This window comes from Schistocerca piceifrons, chromosome 2 (assembly GCF_021461385.2).
Source record: "Schistocerca piceifrons isolate TAMUIC-IGC-003096 chromosome 2, iqSchPice1.1, whole genome shotgun sequence".
Classification (NCBI taxonomy): domain Eukaryota; kingdom Metazoa; phylum Arthropoda; class Insecta; order Orthoptera; family Acrididae; genus Schistocerca; species Schistocerca piceifrons.
In genome coordinates, this window is record NC_060139.1 from 493,452,484 (window position 1) to 493,475,798 (window position 23,315).

General features: G+C 40.5%; 1 protein-coding gene across 1 annotated transcript in view; it reads right to left on the reverse strand.

The window, feature by feature from the left end:
- Nucleotides 1–705: 705 nt before the first annotated feature.
- LOC124775510 (E3 ubiquitin-protein ligase lubel) overlaps nt 706–23,315 on the reverse strand; it is a 488,311-nt gene continuing 465,701 nt past the window's right edge. The window contains exons 23-24 of the mRNA XM_047250342.1: nt 14,199–14,367; nt 706–926 (exon numbers count right to left, since the gene is read on the reverse strand). Of these exons, the coding sequence (XP_047106298.1) occupies nt 897–926; nt 14,199–14,367 (199 nt within the window). The 3' untranslated portion in view covers nt 706–896. The remainder of the gene's footprint in view (nt 927–14,198; nt 14,368–23,315) is intronic.

Sequence of the window (23,315 nt, forward strand, 5' to 3'; positions counted from 1 at the left end):
TGGTTTTAATTTACATCTTAATTATTGATTATTGTATATTTTCTTGTACTTTTAGCACTGGAGATAGCTATTCAATAGCTGAAATCTGAATCTGTAATAAAATACAGACTGGATTTGTGAATGATTGCTGAAGTCCTTTTCCTTTTTTGAAATATGCCACAGTTGCTGTGCACAAATGGTATGATGGAGTCAAATGTTTTTATCTTTTCTGAATCAGGAAATTCATTATTTCTACAAATGAATCAAACTGTTTTTCAAATAAATCATTCAACAGCACCACAGCTTCAGATTTGTTAGAACCAAGCCAATATTCCGTTTTGAATCATCCTTCTCTTCTTCACTAGCAACCCCCCCCCCCCCTTCCCAACCCCCAACTGTGTTAACATTTGCATACACACTCACTTCTACACACATATATTCTCTTTGGATACTAGCCTAACAGACAACTTTCAGGTTTATGGTGTGACTAACAGTGAGTTATTAGGGAGAGTCATTTACTAGAAACTTCAGAGTGATCTGCCAGCCACTGCATCAAACTAGGATTTTCTTTTACCAGGGCTTTTGAAACATGGCAGCCCTTAATAACCAATAATATTATCTGTGATCGAGAGAGAGAGAGAGAGAGAGAGAGAGAGAGAGAGAGAGAGAGAGAGAGAGTGAGTGAGTGAGTGAGTGAGTGAGTGATTGTGTAAATACAACAGAAAATAAAGATTAATTTTTTATTTTACTGTTTTCTGAAAGCGTACCATACACTGAATACTTCTCAGTTCAACAAATACTGAATTTTATGAAACTATATCTATGTATAAAATATAAAAACTGTATAAAGTTGCTCTGATGTTCAAATGCTGCTTCTCTTCTTGATCCATGTCCCCAGCAAACAGCATTTGCTCTCTTCATTCTAGTGGAATTTCTTCCTGGATGATCTGTAAAAGAAATTATAAAATAGTCTATGAGAATGCAGATTGCTATGAAACCATTTCAGGTTATTGTCATGAACCCACTCTTCAATGTCTCTTAATAATTTGCAAGGAAGTAAATGTCCTATAAGCTATAGAGCACACTGTTTTATGAGTGATTATTAAAAGAAAATGGTACCTCATCTTAAAAGATATATTGTTTATTTAATTCATTATGTAATGATTAGTTACAACTAGAAGAGGCATTTTTACCAGCCCACTAAATTTTCCAACACATTTACAGTTATGAAAACAGTTTTTTTTTTTTTATTTTTTTATTTTTTTTTTTATATATATATATATATATCTGCCTGTTGCAGCTTTATATACAAATTGACTTGCATAAATTCTCCAGCATTCATGTGCTTTGTTCTGCTTTTTCTGTTTTAATAGTTTAGTTTGTGTTTATGATAGAAACTTATGGCTGCCAAGAAGAACTGTAAATTTGATTATTCATTTTTACATAACTTTCAATGTGAAGTTTTGATCTCTGAACAATGAGTTCAGCGGTAGTATTCATTTAGACAAAATTCATTATTTAAGGAAACTGTGAAATTTTTAAAATTGCAACACATTTGAGGTAAGAGTTGTAAGATGGAAGATATAAAAATCACTTTTTGTAAAGTGCTTCACTTGGCTTCAACAGCAGCAAATAATTTCATTTAATAATTTTATATAGTGTCACATCGTAACCAGAATCAAGACCCAATCTGAAAGCAGGATCATCACTGAAGTGTAACACTTAGCTCTGAAACCACATTTTTCACGAAAACCGATGTACAGTCTGAGCAGAACCAACATCCTGGATGAAGAGTACTGCTATTTATACAGATATCGAATATTCCTGAATATACAAACATTGAAAATGTAAGGAATTCTGAGAACCTACCAGAAATGATAAATACTAAATAACAAATAATTTCTGGTGGTCAGATTTGAACTGGCGACCTGCAGTATGCCAATCTGTCACCCTCGTCACTATGCCACACTGATTGCAGCTCGGCTTGCAGCATTGCTCCATCTCCCAGAGAAACAGCAATCCACGGTTTCAGAAGTTCTCAGTGAAGCTGACTACTGTACTCTGGATCTAGATCTCATCAGTGGTCATCTGCATGGTAGCACTGGTGGTTCCTCATCTTCTAGTCATGTTGTTGCATCCTCTTCACTGTCCAGGTCTTTACCAATCCATTAAACACTATGCAAGGCAATGTAAAGAAGATAGCCCTTCCCATGAAAGCTACACAGTTATTGAGCACGTCTTCAGTATTCCTGAACAAGAAGCCCCCACTGATCTGCTCTTCAGGACTGTAGTAGGGCTTCACATGGAGGAGATGGATAAAGTTTCAGTGCTTTTGCCTTCTTGATGAAAGTTCATGACCTCAACTTCACATGTGATGTCTGACAAGTGACAAAGGACACAGTACAATCCAAAGTAGCATTTCAGTAACTTTTCTGAAGGTCTCACTTTCCACAAAGACATAAAAATCCATACCACCTCTCCTGAGCTGTATCTCACTGGCCAGTGCCTGGTGTTATAGTGCATTTGGTCTTTCTTGTGGGTTTTCAGGGTCCTTATGTGACCTAGCTTTCTCCTGGACATCCAGGATCTGTATGTGAGCTAACTGTCTTGCTTCTTGGCCCTGCTAACGAGTTGTTTCATGCAGTCTTCCTGAGTATCACCTAGTAAAATGGAAACATTGTATCCATTATCGTTTCAGCCTCACACCACAACTGTGAAACAGAAAGAATGGTGTAAAGCCTGTACTATCTTGCTTTGCCATATTGTATGTGGATGTGACAATGGTATCCCAATCTCTCTGTTTGACATTAATGTTCGAGAGCATATCTGCTAACATCTTATTAAAGCATTCTGTGAAACTATTTGGGGGGTGGGGGGGTGGGGGGGGTGGGGGGGGAGTTGTGTTCCTGTGAATGATTCGCAATGAGAATTACCTCTGATACTATTCTCGACTGGAAAACTTTTCTGTTGTCCAAGCTCATCACAAGGGGTTCTCCGTGCTTCAAAATGATGTCTTTTACCATGAACCTTGCCACTTCGAGAGCTTCAGCAGTCAGCACAGCTTTGGTGGCAACGTAGTGGGTGAGGCAGTCAGTGCAGACTGTTACCCATTTGTCAACTTCAGGAAGCTTCCTAAGAGGTCAGTCCTAGTCCCGCAAAAAAGATGCTTTTGCATGTGGAGTTGGTATCAGATGCCCCAGATTAACTATGTTATTTGCTTCTGTCACTGGCATTCCTTACATTGCCTCACATAATGTTTAATGGATCAATAGAGACCTGGAGACAGTGAAACTTCCATCTGATCCTCTTGAGAGTCTGCACAAATCCCAGATGAACACGTGTTGGAGCATTATGAAAAACTTCAGGATAGTGGACCGTACATGATCTGGGACAATGAGCAATCATTTCAGTCCTGTTGGGTCGCAAATCGTCATACACAATGGTTTGTTTATTAATTGGAATTCTTGTTTGGTTGGTTCCTAATTCCCCAAGGCTTTTGTGGTTTTCAGCAATGCTTGAAATTTACTCTTTTCAGTGGCAATGTCATTTAATGCAGTGATGTCTTTAATTTTGTCCACGATATTGTGTTCCACCACAGATCAAAAAGGCAGTTGGCATCCTTGTGTTTGTGTCTGTTTTGTGTACCACTGTGATGTATTCCTGAAGCTTCAGTGCCCATCCACCAGTCGACCTGACAGGTCCTTCAGGCTAGTCAGCCATCATAGAGAAAGGTGGTCCGTCACAATGGTGAATGGGGTTTCCTTATAAATATAGTTGGAACTTGTTGAGAGTCCAAACAGCTGCAAGGCAGTCTTTCTTGGTTGTAGAATAATTACTCTCAAACTTGGGAAGTGCTCTGGAAGCATAAGGTATCGCCTTTCCAGAACCTTCTTGTATTTGCACTAGATCTTCATCTATTGCATCACTGGTGGAAATGCAAAGTTCTCTCTTGGCATTATCATCATACAGTGCTAGGACTGGGAAAAATGTTAGCACCTTCATAAGGAAAATGACACATCTTCCTGATGCCTCATTCCAGGAAAATTTGATATCCCACTCTAGCAGTTCTTGCAACAGAAGTGCCATGATACGTAAGTCCTTTATCAGTCGCAGGTAATATGAGCACATTCTGAGAAAACTTCTCAGATCATGAATGTGCTGAAGAGTTGGAAAATTTGTGGCTGCTCCTATTTTTTTTTGATTAGCGTTCTGTAGTACAACTGGCATACATTTGAACTCTTAGAGGCCATCATGCGTTACTGAGACAGAGTTTTCCCAGTTAGCTTTATCAACCTCAGTTTGGCAACTGCAAGTCCATAGTTGAGAAATTCACTGCTTATCTCAAGCAGTCTAGGATGTCATCAAAGTGTGGCAAATGTAGATCTAATTTTATGATTTTGTTCAGTCTTTGGCATCAATGCAGAAATACCAAGTGCCATCTACCTTATTCACAAAGGCCACAGTAAAAGACCAAGGGCACTGACAGTTCAGTGGTGTCATCCTGCAGCACCTCCTTCACACCCAGATCATCCATTGTTCAGCCAACACCCTATGAGTGCTGGCTGATTTGTGGACAATCCCCAGTGTTGATATGGTGTTTTACCATGTACAGTGGGTCTGTGTTTTCTCCACTCCACTGCATTGTCTGTAATGGTAGCAGTGGCATTAAACTGCCCTTCCTGGACTGGTTCAGCTTGCGCTAGACACACACACACCTTTTGCAGTGTGTTGTGACTGCTTGTGATAATCAGTGACACAAAGTTTCTCCTTGACCACCTACAATTCTTATGGTCATCACAGGCATCTAGATTTCTTTTGTGAACCTGACCAGCTTTTTGCAATCAGCAAAAGCTTCAGAGCTTAACCGAGCATCTAAACTGATTACTGGAATTCAGCTCATTGATGATGGGAGGATAATGTTTTCAAAAGCAAACTACTCTCCAGAGCAATCTTTTTTGTGTGTGCTTTTTCAAATAGTTTTGTCAATCTGGAGCTCTGATCTTCCACAGTCTGATGGCTTGTGGTGCTTTGAAGAAGCCCCATGCATGAGCAACATTATGACCACTTTCTGACAAAATGACAAATTCAAATGGCTGTGTTCTGTCAATGATAGCTATTCTTGCAATGCATGTTCCTGCATGTATTTCCCATTTGTGACTTCCAGCACAGTTGTTTTCATATAACAGAATATAGTCTTCTTTAGCTGTCAACAATAAGCATTTGATATTACAGTAAAGGAAGTCCCTGATTTGACTAGCACCAGGACAGGTTGGCCATCAATGATAGTGTTGATGAGATTTCCTGATATCTTGCTGACTGTCATCCATGGAGGATTTCCATTGGCAGTGGCCTCATCTCCATAGATGGTTGCCTCATTTCATTTTCCTGAATTCGGCAGGTAGGTGAGTAGTCGGTAACTGTACAGCAATATGGAACAGCTATGGTGTGTGGGGGAATGACCATGTGCAGGGTACGGCAATGAGCTTTGTCCCATAGTTTGGCTGTAATCATATGCAGTTAACTGGTGTGAATGGGACTGTTGTTATGGCTAATGTCTTGCAGTGTAATAGTAATCAAATATTTGACTTCTTTCTCTGCAGTAACATAGAATGTGTCTTGGTGTCCACTGTGAAAACAGATTGGCATGTTGTCCTCCATCGTCCAAAGGTCTGTTGTTCTGCGGGGCATTATACATAGCGGAGAAATAGCTGTACCTGTGTTGGTGGGTTGTTTGACAGCTGCGGTATAAATCCAAGTCTGAGTCCATTTTTCATGGTGTGTTCTACTGGTGGTGAAGATTGGTGCTAATGTTTGATATACCTCTTGTCTATGCAGTCTGATATTTCCAGCTGCCTTAAAATAATGATGTGTCTCTTCCCCTACTATTTGGCATATGAATGAAGTGACGTCACGATGGTGTTCCACTAAGGCTGCAGAGATCATGTCTCGAGGTCATATCTCTTTCAACGAACTCCTCCCCCACCCCACCCCCTTCCCACATTGCATTTCCTCAATGTGCTGCCACCACTTGATGAATTCTTCTCTTGTTCCATAAACAGAAGAGTTTGGTACATGTCTTCCATGGTTTCTTTCATCAAATGTAAGGTTTTGTCAACTTTTGTCATATTTGGATTCATAAAGTTGCAAAGGAAAACAACATTCAGTATGTATGGCCACGTCATTTTGTCATTAATTTGGACTTCGTTCCTCAATTGTTCTTCCACTATGTGAAGTTACTGCTGACTGTTGCCAAATGTGTTCTTCAGTTTGGCGTGTAATTTATCCCAGGAAATGAACTTCTCTTCCTCTGCTGGGCTGTGTCATCCAAGTAAAAATACAGATTTGCCACACACATCATAGCATCCCTCCTCTTCTCTTTGGCAACTTGATCAAATCCTCTCAGCCATTTCATGGCATCCTGGCCAATGTCTCCAGACTGTTTTGGAATCCATTAGTGTCCTGAATATATGAAACATGGGAACAATATAATGCTTATATCTTGGTTCCTGTCCATGTGGGCAATGGCTTTTACATTGCCTAATTGGAAACATACCAATGGCCTTGCCACAGTGGTAACCTCGGTACCCGTCAGATCACCGAAGTTAAGCACTGTCGACTGGGCGAGCACTTGGATGGGTGACCATCTGGTCTGCTGAGTGCTGTTGGCAAGTGGGGTGCACTCAGCCCTTGTGAGGCAAACTGAGGAGCCACTTGATTGAGAGGTAGTGGCTACGGTCTTGGAAACTGACATTCAACCAGGAGAGCAGTGTGCTGACCACATGCCCCTCCATATCTGCATCCTGTGACACCTATGGGCTGAGGATGACACAGCGGCCATCGGTACCACTGGGCCTTTATAGCCAGGAGGAGTTCGGGAGGAGTTTTAGTTTTTTTTTTAGTTTAATTGGAAACACAGTGCAGTAGATAATTTGAAGTACCCGGCATCTCCACCAAACAGTGTCACATCATAACCAAAATCAAGTCCAAATCTAAAAGCAGGAACATCAGTGAAGTGCAACACTTAGCAATAAAAAAATTGTTTATTATGAAGGTCATCTTACAGCCATAAAAGACTGGCCTCTTGGACAGATAATGCCGCTGTGCATACAAACTCTGAATATTCCAGAAAATACAAGCCTCGCAAACATAAGAAAGTTTGAGAACCTTCCAGAAATGATAAATACTAAATAACAAATAATTCCTGGTGGTTGGGTTTGAATAGGCAACACACACCATGCCAGCCAGTGGCAATAACCACTAATCCACACTGCATACAGCACAGCTTGCAACAATTGAATCTTAACAAAGGAAACAAAGTCATCAGGCACAATTGGGGAGGGGTTTGGTAGTTATCAAAAGCTCCAATGTTAGGCATCTTATGGGGGCCCTTAGGGAAATGGCATTCAGGGCTGGAAAGAAAACCAACATGCACTCGATATGTCTGCTGGGGCAGGAGGAGGGGGCGGGGATGGAGGGGAGGGGGTTGTGACATCCTTATCCGAAATGTGGAGGAGGCCTTGCCTGTGGCTGTTGAGTGCACAGGGTGCAATCGTAGGCAAGTCGTAGCTCACGTCAATACCAATTATGCTTGTTGATTGGGTTCTGAGGCCATCCTCAGTTTATATGGGCAGCTGGAAGAAGTGGTGAAGGCTATTGGCTTCATACTTGGGCACATGAAGCTCTTTGAGGTACGCAGTCATTTGAGATAATTTGATGTACACTTGCCAATTCCTGCAGATGGTGAAATCAGATTGTATACGGACTAAAGACACTTCAGCTGTCAAAATTTTATCAGTAAATTGCCGAAGTATTCATAATAAAGTTCTTGAATGTACTATCCTCCAGGAAGTTTGTCACATTAAAATTATACTTGGGCCCAAGAGCTGATTGAAATCCAAAGTACAAAGCTCTGAAATACACTCCTGGAAATGGAAAAAAGAACACATTGACACCGGTGTGTCAGACCCACCATACTTGCTCCGGACACTGCGAGAGGGCTGTACAAGCAATGATCACACGCACGGCACAGCGGACACACCAGGAACCGCGGTGTTGGCCGTCGAATGGCGCTAGCTGCGCAGCATTTGGGCACCGCCGCCGTCAGTGTCAGCCAGTTTGCCGTGGCATACGGAGCTCCATCGCAGTCTTTAACACTGGTAGCATGCCGCGACAGCGTGGACGTGAACCGTATGTGCAGTTGACGGACTTTGAGCGAGGGCGTATAGTGGGCATGCGGGAGGCCGGGTGGACGTACCGCCGAATTGCTCAACACGTGGGGCGTGAGGTCTCCACAGTACATCGATGTTGTCGCCAGTGGTCGGCGGAAGGTGCACGTGCCCGTCGACCTGGGACCGGACCGCAGCGACGCACGGATGCACGCCAAGACCGTAGGATCCTACGCAGTGCCGTAGGGGACCGCACCGCCACTTCCCAGCAAATTAGGGACACTGTTGCTCCTGGGGTATCGGCGAGGACCATTCGCAACCGTCTCCATGAAGCTGGGCTACGGTCCCGCACACCGTTAGGCCGTCTTCTGCTCACGCCCAATCATCGTGCAGCCCGCCTCCAGTGGTGTTGCGACAGGCGTGAATGGAGGGACGAATGGAGACGTGTCGTCTTCAGCGATGAGAGTCGCTTCTGCCTTGGTGCCAATGATGGTCATATGCGTGTTTGGCACCGTGCAGGTGAGCGCCACAATCAGGACTGCATATGACCGAGGCACACAGGGCCAGCACCCGGCATCATGGTGTGGGGAACGATCTCCTACACTGGCCATACACCACTGGTGATCGTCGAGGGGACACTGAATAGTGCACGGTACATCCAAACCGTCATCGAACCCATCGTTCTACCATTCCTAGACCGGCAAGGGAACTTGCTGTTCCAACAGGACAATGCACGTCCACATGTATCCCGTGCCACCCAACGTGCTCTAGAAGGTGTAAGTCAACTACCCTGGCCAGCAAGATCTCCGGATCTGTCCCCCATTGAGCATGTTTGGGACTGGATGAAGCGTCGTCTCACGCGGTCTGCACGTCCAGCACGAACGCTGGTCCAACTGAGGCGCCAGGTGGAAATGGCATGGCAAGCCGTTCCACAGGACTACATCCAGCATCTCTACGATCGTCTCTATGGGAGAATAGCAGCCTGCATTGCTGCGAAAGGTGGATATACACTGTACTACTGCCGACATTGTGCATGCTCTGTTGCCTGTGTCTATGTGCCTGTGGTTCTGTCAGTGTGATCATGTGATGTATCTGACCCCAGGAATGTGTCAATAAAGTTTCCCCTTCCTGGGACAATGAATTCACGGTGTTCTTATTTCAATTTCCAGGAGTGTATTTAATGAGTCATGGAATGCATTTCCAAGACACAGATTAAATGCCATAGGAAGGGGAGTTTCATTGCAGTCAACAAAAATATTCTCTCTATTGAGGTCAAATTTGAGTGTGACTGTCAAGTTATCTGGATATGTTTAACCAGGTCTAGATGAAACCCTGTTAATTGTTTGATGTTTTTATTAGCCACCAAATTTTGCTGTGGTAGTTTCAGAGTCAATCAAAGAAAATCTAGGATCTGTAGCATGAAAGTGCCCAGATCATGCGGTATTAGTTGGAAGTGATGTTAACATGCCAAATATACACTGGGACATCTATGGATACATTGCAGGTGGTAAGGACAGTGTGAAGTGCTTCTGAACTCGTTTTCTGTGCGCTGTTGTGTGCAGCTCACATGCAATGGGAATATCTTGACCTTGTAGCTACGAATAGGCCTAATCTTACAGACGATGTCAGTATAGAGACAGTGATTACTGACTGTGAAGTCATCATAGTGACAATGCTTACTAACACTAATAAATCAATCAAAGAAGGCTGGGAGGGTATTTTTGCTAGAAAGAACATATAAGCAGTTGTTAGCATTCCACTTAGACCATGAATGGACATGATTTAGTTCCAGTATGATGGACATAGAGAAATTATGGGCAAAGTTTAAACACACTGTAAATTGTGCCAAATAAGTGGATTAAGGATTGAAAAGACCCACTGGGGTAACTGGTTTGCTACCAAATAAGGAAAATGCTGAGGAAGCAAATACTGTTGCACTATCGGTTCAAAAGAGAGTGAGCAAATGACAACAGGCCCGAGTTAGTAGGGATTTGTGTGTCTGTAAAAAGATCAATGCATAAAGTGTATGACAACTACCATCATCGTATCTTAGCAAAAGATCTTGCTGAGAACCCAAGAAAATTCTGATTTTACATAAAATCACTGTTCAGGTCGAAGGCTTTTTCTATCCAGTCACTCATTGACCAGTCTGGTGTGGCAATGGAAGATAGCAAAAAGAATTCTGAAGTTTTAAATTTCATGTTTAAGAAAATATTCACTCAGGAAGATCGTACAAACATACTGTCATTTGATCATTCCACAAACTCCTGCATGGAGGACATAGTAATAGGCACCCCTTACCTAGAGAAGCAACTGAAAAAGAAAAAACAAGTCATTAGGTCTGGATAGAATCTTAGTTTGGTTTTATGAAGATGGATCTATAACACCAATCCCTTACATAACTTGTATTTATCCCAAATGTCTCACCCAGCGCAAAGTTCCAAGCAAATGGAAAAAAAGTACAGGCCAGAGGTGACACTGGTACTTAAGAAGGGCAAAAGAATAGACCCACAAAATTAAGACCAATATTCTTAACATTGGTTTGCTGTTGAGTTATTGAACATATTTCCAGTTTGAATATAATTAATTTCCTTGAGATGGAAAAGCTTCTGTCCACAAATCAGCATAAGCATCATTTGTGCGAAACTCAGCTTGTCCTTTTCTCACATGATATCCTGCAAACCATGGATGAAGCACATCAGACAGATTCTATATTCCCAGAGTTCTGAAAAGCACTTGACATGGTGCCACACTGCAGGCTGTCAATGAAGGTATAAGCATACAGTTTTGGTTCCCAGACGTGAGTGGCTCAAAGACTTCTAAACTAATAGAACCCAGTACATTGTCCTGGACAGCAAGTGTTCATCACAGATAAAGGTACTGTCTGCAGTGCTCCAGGGCAATGTCATAGGACCAATTATATACTCTGTATACATAAATTATCTGATGGAAAGATTAAACAGCAATTTACAGTTGTTTGCTGATGATGAGGTGTGCAGGAATGTGTTGTCACTGGGCATACAAGATGACTTGGAAAAAATTTCTAGTTGACATGACAAATCTAAATGTATAAAAATGTAAATTAATACAGCTTTAACATCATGTCGATGTCTAGGTCAGTGGAGAAAGGACACAAGCTCAGATTGTGTCAAGGATGAGGAAGAAAATCATCTGTGTCCTTTCAAAGGAACCGTCTGAGCATTTGCCTGGAGTGGTTTTGGAAAATTACAGAAAAACTAAATCTAGATGGCCAGACAAGGATTTGAAGCATCATCCTCTTGAATGCAAGTCCATCTGTTAACGAGACCATGTATAGAATACTAGTGTGACCCTTTCTTTAATTACTGCTAAGGTGTTTGGGATCCCCACCAGGTTGGATTAATCTTCTCAAAGAACTTCAGAGGCGGGCTGCCAAATTTGTATATGATAGGTTTGATTAACATTTAAGTATTGTGAAGATGCTTCAGGAACTCAAATGGGAATCCCCAGAGGGGAACACTATTGAGAAAATTTAGAGAATCAGCATTTGAAGCTGACTGCAGAACAATTCTACTACCGCCAACATACATTTTCAACATACATTTTGCACCAGGACCACAAGGATATGGTAAGAGAAATTATGGCTTGTATGAAGGCATTTAGACAGTCATTCTTCCCTTGCTCTATTTGCTAGCAGAACAGGAAAGAAAAGATTAGTAGTGGTACATGGTACATTTTATTCAGTGGTCTCGATTGTGGCTGTCTTGTCTAACTTTTGTCATCAAGAAAGTTTTCTTCTCTCAGAGCTTCTTAAAACAGTGGCAAACTGTTGCATTGGAAAGGTGTAGAGTTGTGAAACCTTGGTACAAATGATCCAAGAGTTGATTTGCATTCAAACTCCATTGCTTCCTCAGTCCAAATATACACATGATAAAATAAATGGACTAGCAACCCCACAGTAGACTGAACAAGCTGTAATTTGTACAACTAACTTACAGCTGGTGCCATAACTGACCACCTCTTATGAAAATTAAACAATCTACAGCAACTCTGTAAGCCACAAAAAAATTTGTGACCCATGTACCTTATCCCTTAAACATCCTATTCTAATATCTGATATTAAATGAACCCTGAACCATGTAGCTTTTAATATTTAAGTAAATAAACCAGGGAAGTAAAGCTGGAGAAGCTAGAAGTTGACTGAGGACAGAAAAAGTATGTTTGAAATCTAAAACAGGAGGGACTTTCCTGAAAGTAACATTTGATACCATTGTCACATCCAAGTCTTCGCTTGAATTTTGCCTCTCACCTGATTCAGAGCTCAGCCCCTAGCACACCTTTATATCCTTCATTTATCGTACATATTTCGTAATTACCTTATCTCCTAATGAAGGGACTGCTTAAGAAATATTGACAGATCAATTACTAATACTGCTTCAAAAATACTGAACAGTCAGTGCCTAATATGAATTCTTTACCTGCCTGCCTATGTGGCAATAAGTCCTCCAGTTGATCCTGTACCACAAATTAAAGTGGAGAATTTTCTCTTCTAATTCACCTGGTCTTATGATGATAAACTATGGATTTTTTTATAGCCAAAACTTGATTATGTTAAAGATGAGAATAATTTCTTTACTGGATCTTGACTTATGGTGGCCAAAGGCTCATTTTGGATATTTGATGTTCATAATGTTTCACATCGTATCTGACATTATTTTATACCATACACAGCCACAGCACACTACCAGTTTACAAATATGAACATTATTTGCATCACTTACAAAGAATACATCTTATCTTGAAAGGCGTAGTGAGAATTACAATAAACTGATAACCATTTCTTCTCGGCTAGGTGACTCTTTCCTTTCATGATTTAAATTTAAATATAAGTATAAAACGTGCATATTATTTTGTATTTTCCATTTTAGTTTCAGGAAAGTTTATTAGCTTTCACAGCATGCCTGCATCATTACGTATCGCTGTAAAGCTGCAAAGAGCAGTAGACTTCAACATTATGCACAAATATTTAAAGATATTTTCTATTTCACGATGCATTAAACAGTTCACAATTAATTATTTCCGTTTAACAATCTGAAAGAAACAATGTCAGAGAAGGTGTTTTTTGTACAACACTGAATTACCTTATCAAAATTTTCTATAATTTTTTGTAAAAACATTTTCTCCAACATTTTGTGCAAACAATGCTCCATAGCTTCAATGTATTTAGAGAATGGCATTCCCTGTTTCAGCAAATTTTTAGACTTATATATGCTTGTGTCATAGATGTACAACAGCATTGATCTGTAATGTAGTTGAAATGTAACAGTCTAACTGAAACGCATTTAAAACACACAAATTTTAACCATAAACAGTAATTATTCACAGAGGTATAGCAAATATGTACTTGTGGAAAAGTTACAAAGAAAATAATTATGGAATCTTAATTACACTAATGTGTAGAAGTCCGTTAATTGGTAGGAACATTTTATATGGTATGAATCTTCTGTAATTAGTAAATATAGCACGTGTATTGCTAACATTTGATACCTAAGCGTTTATACACCCTTCAATTAATGTATACACTAGAATTCACTCCTGTGTTTAATATATAATAGTCAAGGTAATTATTGAAATGTCATTGGTTTTAGGATGAGAGTTTTAATTGTAATTTTATTAAAAAACCCTTTACAACAATGCCTAGGATTGTTCAGATTATATATATAGGGGTAGCCATATTGGCATAAGGAAGTCAGTATGGTTTTGGCTTTTGAGCAGTGAGCATGTAGCTACTCCTTTTGTATTGTAAGTATTGTTTTCCTTTGTAATAATACTTTAATTTTGTTTTGAAAGTATAATAAATATATTGAAACATAATACAAAATTGAATTTTAATTTTAACTTTTCCGAAGTTAAAATTTTACAGTCACTGAAAACTTAGGACTTCAGCTGTGACAGATCTTCAGAAAGGTTGAGTACCCAAACCCCAATATAAATGTTTAACCTAGGAATAGTTACGTTTTATAGTCCAGTGAAGTTTTTAGCCACACACTAATTTCTATTTCTCTTGGTACCGACCTTTGCACACAGTTGTCGGTACTGGTTGTCTGTTGCACCTTCAGCTCTTGGCGGCAGAGGCTTCCCCCTGCGCCGGAGTTCTTGCACCACGTCGACCACATCAAATATCGATACAGGATCCACCTTGTTGCGTACTACCAGCCCAACTAGATATTCTATGTAGTGCGGCCTGTGGAATCAAACAAAGAGAGAGACGCACCTTGAGCAATCGTCCACGATACACCTCCTCTGGAGTCCCATAAGGTCGCGGTGGCAAGCGTATGCTGGCTCGCCTGACCAGCGTTTCAAGATCATCAGTGTACAGTACACTTACAGTATCCAAGCCAGCATTCCGGATCATTCTACTTAAATACTCTACATAGTGTGGCCTGCAAGGGAAACAATTCACTAGTTCGGATCTGTACCTTCCAATATGTTAGTTCTTTCCTTTGCAAAACAGTTTATTAATTTGCAAGTAGTGTTATCCCATTAACCATTAGAAACCGTAAATGTATAAAATCAGTATGAATTGATATGTCATTAAACAAACAAAATCAACTGTTTGTTTTGCATATGTGCTGCAGTATATTTGTGGAAGAGTGAATTACACCGATTGTAACTTGTTTCAATGCTTGTTTTAAATGCTGTTAAAAACACACACAAACACAAGTACTTCATGTGCATAAAGAAGTAAAGTTTCAGCATCTTCTGGTAGAACATTACTGGTATACTAGTGAAGCATCAGCTCTGGAACTAATTACGAGAATAAACTTAATACTTACCTTTGATTTCTATTTTTGTATCACAGGTACAATGTGACACACTTCCATCACCATCTCAAAATAAATGGCTCAGGAGGATGAAAACTGATTTTAGTCCTTTAACAAGTATGTGGGCCCGCTGAAAAGTAATGCCTCTGAATTTATGTGAAAACTCTCAACACTTTTTAAATAAAACACACATTACTCTCATTCTACATCTTTACCCTTAAAGGATACATATTAATTTCTCAACATAGTTGCCATGGCAATGAACAAATTTCTCCCAACATGAGACCAATTTGTTGCCAACATCATTGTAGAATGTTTTACTCTACTGATGGAGCCACAATCTCACCTCTGCTTGCACAACTTCTTCACTGTCCAAGTGATGTCCTCATAGGTGTTCTTTAAGTTTTGAAAACAAATGAAAATCTGATATGGAAGATGACTGATGGCACTGTCATGGTGTAGGAGAGGGTGCTCCAGGTGTGGACAAACTCTTTGAATTCAAAACTCAAATACAATACACTGTTTTTTGCACACCGACATTTGGAGCCATGTAGCAGCCAAGAACAGCAAATATGTAGACATGAAGAACAAAGATGTACAATGTTAATAAGGTTTGTTTTATCTAAAAAGCCTTAAGAGTTTTCAATAAAATTTTGGCATTTTCAGTGTGCCCTCATGTGTTCAAAGTCTTTGTACTCTTTTCATAGAGACCGCAGCCCAGAATGCTATGAAACTACATCATGGTCTTTTAATATTCATAACATAATATGAAGAACATTACAATAATCTGAGAAGAAAGTACTATATTATTCTTTTGAACTGTTACTGATACAAATCAATACTTTTCACAAAATGTCAGCAACAATACAAGTGTGATAATGTCTCTATTACAGAATTGTGTATGAGCACTTATCACTCTGATATCATTGTTCCTTTACTCAAAGTGCTCACTGATTTTTCCACTTCACTAAACAAAGTGATTCACTTAGTGCAGGCCCTGAAACAATTTCTCCAGAGGCAGAGCTTTTGCGCCATTTCAATTGGAACTTCTGAGTCACTAAGTTTGTATTGGGGGCCATGGAATTCCAAACAGCCAGGGTCAGTGGTCATGGGGTAGCATCATTTTCTTGAATCACTTATAGGGTGAGGGCTCCATTTTGGTACCTTAAAGATATCAATAATCTATTTTCACATTGAAGCTAAGGAATGAGGTGGTGTTCTACAGAATTGGCAAGAAAAGGAACATATGGGAAACATTGACAAGAAGAAGGGACAGGATGTGTGTTAAAACATCAGGGAATAATTATATATATAATTGAGTCGCCTCGATGGGCAATGCATCCACAACTTTCAGAGCAGACGCAGAGCTATGTTCGACCTCCTATGGGAGTCCCAAGGTAGCGAGAATAGTGGACATGGAAGGGGATTGCAGATAGGTGGGAATGTGGGTCAGCCGGGAGGTGTGTCAAGATATTCTACGCAATTGTGATAAAAACTGTGTCTGGTGGTGTAGTGGTTAACGCAACTCTCCAATTAGCAGGAGATCCCAGGTTCAAATCTCAGTACGGCACACATTTTCACTCATCATCGCTAATTCTGCATAGAGTCCTAATGCAGCTGATATCATATAAGTTTCTTCGCTTTCCTTTCGCTTTCTCTCCCCCCTCCCCCCCCCCCTCCCCCCCCCTCCCCACCTTCAATTTACATAATCAGGGAAATCCATGATACTAATGGGTGCTTTAGAGGGTGAAAACTGTAGGGCAGACTGATACTGGAATCTTGCAGATCAAAACACACGTGCACACACACACACACACACACACACACACACACACACACATACATAATATGTAATGTAACAAACAGTGTCAATTCTGTCCTTGTCTTTTGTCAAATGACTGTCTCAGCATTTTCCACTTCACCTTGTATGATAGCAATGTAGATAACCGGAAAGAGCACAATAATAGGAATCTGCCATTTTCTTGTCTGTTAACCAGATCTGCTAATTAGCTATACTCTGCTCAAATGAGAGAGAGAGAGAGAGAGAGAGAGAGAGAGAGAGAGAGAGACAGAGAGAGAGAGAGAGAGAGAGAGAGAGAGAGAGAGAGAGAGAGAGTTTATTAAGTGTATTTCCACTCTAGCTCAGAAAAGGATGACTCCAAAAGCTATCTGCCTAATGATGACAATGCTTCTGATTTCCAGTGAGTGGTCTCCTTTACTCCAAAGTAAGTAAATTCTACCAGAACTTTCCTACTATAACAGATTGTTGGTGATGTTAGTTCACTACTCTGGCAAGACAGAATCCTGCACTATTTTATAATATGCAGATTTATCCCACCATTAAACGAGATGCCAGTAGAAATTATACTTTAACAATATACAGTGTCACTACATGTTTGGACAGACGTATTCCTGAATTAAATGTTGCAACAAACTCCATCTCTAAAAACTTATCTGACATGAGGACTCTAATGTCAGAAATGTTCACATATCTAGTAACAAGAATATGCTGAATCAGCTGGAAGATACAGCAGGCATTTTCATCTGCATGAGTAAAGTAATTAGGTTAGTAGTGGCTGCTGTTGGTTACCGACACTGATTTCCGTCCCCATGAAAATTGCTTTCATATCTAAATTAATAGAAGAGTTCCAAAATATCAGAAACATTGGATTAAGGCACTGATTTGCAGTCAATTCCACAAAGAAACAACAAAATTCATTGTTCAGCAATACTCCCATTTCAGACTACTTGATAACAGTGACTGAATGCTGAGCAGAACATGGTAATGGAGAATCTTTCACTGCCTGTAGATTAGACTGGACTCTGCTGTCTTCGTCCTTTCAGAAGTTTGGTAATGGGGCAGAATGTATTCGTAACTTTAAGTATGGAAACTTCAATATTGGATGAAATATTTATTATTTTTGATTGTTTCATGATACACAAAAATCATGTCATGACATTATAGTAAGAAATATATTCTTATGTTGTTGTTGTGGTCTTCAGTCCTGAGACTGGTTTGATGCAGCTCTCCATGCTACTCTATCCTGTGCAAGCTTCTTCATCTCCCAGTACCTACTGCAACCTGCATCCTTTTGAAACTGCTTAGTGTACTCATCTCTTGGTCTCCCTCTACGATTTTTACCCTCCACGCTGCCCCCCAATACTAAATTGGTGACCCCTTGATGCCTCAGAACATGTCCTACCAACCGATCCCTTCTTCTAGTCAAGTTGTGCCACAAACTTCTCTTCTCCCCAATCCTATTCAATACCTCCTCATTAGTTATGTGATCTACACATCTAATCTTCAGCATTCTTCTGTAGCACCACATTTCGAAAGCTTCCATTCTCTTCTTGTCCAAACTATTTATCGTCCATGTTCCACTTCCATACATGGCCACACCCCATACAAATACTTTCAGAAACGACTTCCTGACACTTAAATCTATATTCGATGTTAACAAAATTCTCTTCTTCAGAAACACTTTCCTTGCCATTGTCAGTCTACATTTTATATCCTCTCTACTTTGACCATCATCAGTTATTTTGCTCCCCAAATAGCAAAACTCCTTTACTACTTTAAGTGTCTCATTTCCTAATCTAATTCCCTCAGCATCACCCAACTTAATTCGACTACGTTCCATAATCCTCGTTTTGCTTCTGTTGATGTTCATCTTATATCCTCCTTTCAAGACACTATACATTCCGTTCAACTGCTCTTCCAAGTCCTTTGCTGTCTCTGACAGAATTACAATGTCATCGGTGAACCTCAAAGTTATTTTCTTCTCCATGGATTTTAATACCTACTCCAAATTTTTCTTTTGTTTCTTTCACTGCTTGCTCAATATAAAGAGTGAATAACATTGGGGATAGGCTACAACCCTGTCTCACTCCCTTCCCAACCACTGCTTCCCTTTGATGTCCCTTGACTCTTATAACTGCCATCTGGTTTCTGTAAAAATTGTAAATAGCATTTCGCTCCCTGTATTTCAAAATAGAAACTTTCAGTGACAAAACTTTTTACTTCTGGCTCCAAAGGGAATAAGAAAGAAAGGAAGTGTATGATAATAAGTCAAATGGAATTTTTTGTAATTCAGAATCACTACAGAACAAGATAAATACATGGGAACATACTACTGTTGATCACTGCTAGATCATGATTGGAATTAATATTCACTAGTCCAGTATTTGGTTCCTAGTTTTTTCCTAGCCATGTTGTAATCCATGTAACAGTTACCTTCCAGTCTTCTCCAAGTATACCCTCATTACTAGTTTCTTGAAAGACAGGGCCTATTTGGCTCTGGCAGATCATGATTACATCTTTTTTTATATATCAAACCCATTGACTGCTGAAATGTAATGATTTTGCAATGTATTTTAAACTCTGAAATCAAATAAGATTGGGGAGAGAATAATCAGGTATTATGTACAAGTTTTGATTGGTGTTGGCTTCCTGCCAAAACTGAGTGCCATGTAAGACAACTAATTACTGTTTCCTACTGAAGTATGGTGTGAAGAAAGTTCCTTATGATATTTAAACTGTGTTCTGAGCAGTCGTTTCAAAAGTAGACAGATCAGTAACAGCAGATAACAGAAACAATTGGATAACAATAAGTGTTAAAAAATCCTCTCAGACCCTTAAATAACTCAGACTCAGCACTATATAAAAAAAAAGGTCCATCGGGAGACAGGGTGCTTAAATTTTTATCAAAATTACAAAGATTTACAAAAGGGTATTGTTTGTTTCAAAGAAATCTATCAAATGACAAAAAAATATTTAATGATGAAAATAAAATAAAGACAATCTGGTAGTTGTAAAACAAGAAACAAGGTTAAATATTATAACTTACAGACAGTGGGTAGAGCTGGGTCAACAAATGATTCACAGGAACTAGCAAATTTTGTGACTGAATAGTTTTCCAGTACTACAACTAAAATATCCAAATGAAGATGTTGCACCAGAAAAATTTACACAGCAAGTATAGTGAATATGAAATCTGGAAAACATTGCAAAAATTAAATAACAGGAAGTCAACAAGCACAGATGAGTGCCCATCAGTCTACTCAAAAAATACTTGGAGAGCTTTCAAGCTTCTGGAATATAAGAAACAGGCCATAGCTGTAAATTAAAGAAAAGTAATGCAGACAATATAGAAAATTGAACATAACAGAATCAATAATGAAAGACAGAATAGTCACTCACTTGAATGAATGTTGCCTTGTCAATGAAGCACAGTTTTGTTTCCAAAGTAACAGTAGCAAGAGTACTGAATCAATCTGCACAAGGCCTTTGATACAGTATATCAGAGCTAGTCAGATTCAATATTGTGAATTGTGGGTGTTTGCTGTGGCAGAAATATTGAAGGAGAAATGTCTCTCTGTCTCTGGACAAAAGCACTGATGTTGCTGTATTTTTGTGAGGTGCAGACACTGAGTTCAGCGCACGAGCGGGAGTGCCGTGGTCCCATGGTTAGCGTGAGCAGCTGCGGGGCGAGAGGTCCTTGGTTCAAGTCTTCCTTCGAGCAAAAAGTTTAATTTTTTATTTTCAGTCAATTATCAAAGTTCAGGCACTCACACATAATCAACTTCACTCTCCAGAATTCCAGGACATGTTCAGATTTGCTTTGACATATGCAGGATTTGACGGTCTACACACGGAAAAATTTGAAAACATTAAAAACATATGTTTGACAGAGCACAGGGAAAAGTGTGCGACTGTGAGACTTTTGGATTCATGTGTTGCAGTTTATGTGACAAACTATTATGTTTTCATCATTTTTTGGGAGTAATTATCACATCCACAAGAAAACCTAAATTGGGCAACGTAGAAGAATCTTTTTACCCATTCGCCAAGTGCACAAGTTAGGTGGGTCGACAACATATTCCTGTCATGTGACGCACATGCCATCACCAGTGTCGTATAGAATATATCAGACGCATTTTCCTGTGGAGAAATTGGTTGACCTATGACCTTGCTGTCAAATGTTTTCGGTTCCCATTGGAGAGGCACGTCCTTTCGTCTACTAATGGCACGGTTTTGCGGTGCGGTCGCAAAACACAGACACTAAATTTATTACAGTGAACAGAGATGTCAGTGAACGAATGGACAGATCATAGCTTTGCGAAAATAAAGAAAAATTTTTCGCTCGAGGGGAGATTTGAACCAAGGACCTCTCGTTCCGCAGCTGCTCACGCTAACCGCGGGACCACGGCACTCCTGGGCTCACGCTGTCCTTGATGTTGCATATCTTCGCGTGGACTACTCAGTTTGTGTATTTTGCTTATTTTTTTATAGTTCCACACAACTTCTTCCTGTTTTCTCGATTGATCTGTGTTCAGTTTTTCAAGGCCTATCCACTGTGCCGACTTATAACTAAATCTGAGGGGGGTGCGATGGGGAGGTTCCCTTGTCAGTATTATAGCTGATTAGTTATTCTGGCTAACTAGAGAGTAACTTTGTTTTCCAAGTAGTGCAGTCCACTCCATTATCTCCAGTACTATCAAAGGAGCTGACAAACAGTTGGAGTCTAGCACTGCAAATTGAGGGAGCTGTCATTTGACCACAGCACAGCAAGTTAAAGGATCTGATTTACAGACAAGTATTTGGAGCTTCTGACTTGTAAGCGGTATCACAAGAGGTGATGAGGAAACAGATGACATGATGAAAGACAGTAAATGAAAACTGACACTGTGTTGTAATATACTTCACATCTCATTTTAAAAAAAGGTATGTTGAAGTTCTTATACATTTGTGGATTCATATTGCATAAGTGTGTGTGTGGTTTTTTTTTTTTTTTTTTTTTTTTTTGACAAAGGCCATTGGCCGAAAGCTTTAAGTGTGAAACTTTTTGTTGTGCCTAACTCAGCATCTCCGGTATAGAGTGAGTAGCAACTTTCCCTCTCATAATATTGTTATATTCCATCCTGCATTTTCCATTGTTTAATAACATTACATTTATATTTATAAAATAAATCTGTCACGTATGTCATAATGGAGATTGAATGTGTGCCAGTTTTTTTTAATGAGAGAGGGAGAGTGGTAAGGAAGGTGGTTGGCTGGTTGGTTGGTTTGGGGGATTCAAGGGACCAGACTGCGACGGTCATCGGTCCCTTTTTCCAAATACAAAAAATACCCACAGAGAATAAAAAACGTTCAACAGAATAGGAGACAGATGACACAGAACAAAAGAAACGTAGACAAGGACCAGACAAAATGCAATAAAATCACACAGAGTGTGACAGTGGTTGGCCGACCATAGGAACAAAAAAAAAGGAAAAGCCAACCACCGAGAACACATTAAAAACTGAGTTTAAAAGCATAGGCCAAAGGCCAGAATCAACACAAAACAATAAAGTAAAACTTAAACACTCAGATTAAATGATAAAAACCCCCTGCTCAGATAAAACCCAAAACTTAGCCAGCCATAGCGGGGTCATCTGTTAAAAGGGCAGGGAGCATGTCAGGCAGTGCGAACGTCTGCCTGAGCACAGCTAAATGCGGACACTCCAATAAAATGTGGACCACAGATAAAACGGAGCCGCAGCGACATAGAGGTGGGTCCTCACGGTGGAATAAGTGGCTGTGCATCAGCCGAGTGTGCCCAATGCGCAGCCGGCAGAGGACAACAGACTCCTGGCGGGAGACCCGCATGGATGACTGACACACAGTCATTGTCACCTTGATTGGACGGAGTTTGTTTGGCGTGGGCAGATTGCGCCATTCAGTGTCCCAAAGTGATAGAACTTCACGGTGTAAGACTGCCCGCAAATCAGTCTCCGGGAGGCCAATCTCCAGAGATGGTTTACTGGTGGCCTCTTTCGCCAGGCAGTCAACATTTTCATTGCCAGGTATCCCAACATGGCCAGGGGTCCACACAAATACCACAGAGCGGCCGCAACGGGCAAGAGTATGCAGGGACTCCTGGATAGCCATCACCAGATGAGAACGAGGGAAACACTGGTCGAGAGCTCGTAAACCACTCAAGGAATCACTACAGATCACAAAGGACTCACCTGAGCAGGAGCGGATATACTCTAGGGTACGAAAGATGGTGACCAGCTCAGCAGTGTAAACACTGCTGCCATCCGGCAATGAACGTTGTTCGGAATGGTCCCCTAGAGTTAGCGCATAACCGACACGACCAGCAACCATCGAACCGTCAGTGTAAACAACGCCAGAGCCCTGATACGTGGCCAGGATGGAATAAAAGCGGTGGCAGAAGGCCTCTGGAGGGACTGACTCCTTCGGGCTCTGTGCCAAGTCGAGCCAAAGGCAAGGGTGAGGGTGAGGAACACACCATGGGGGTGTACGCAAAGTGGCCCGGAAAGGAGGTGGAACAGTGAAAACCATAAGCCCGGAGAGAAGCTCTTT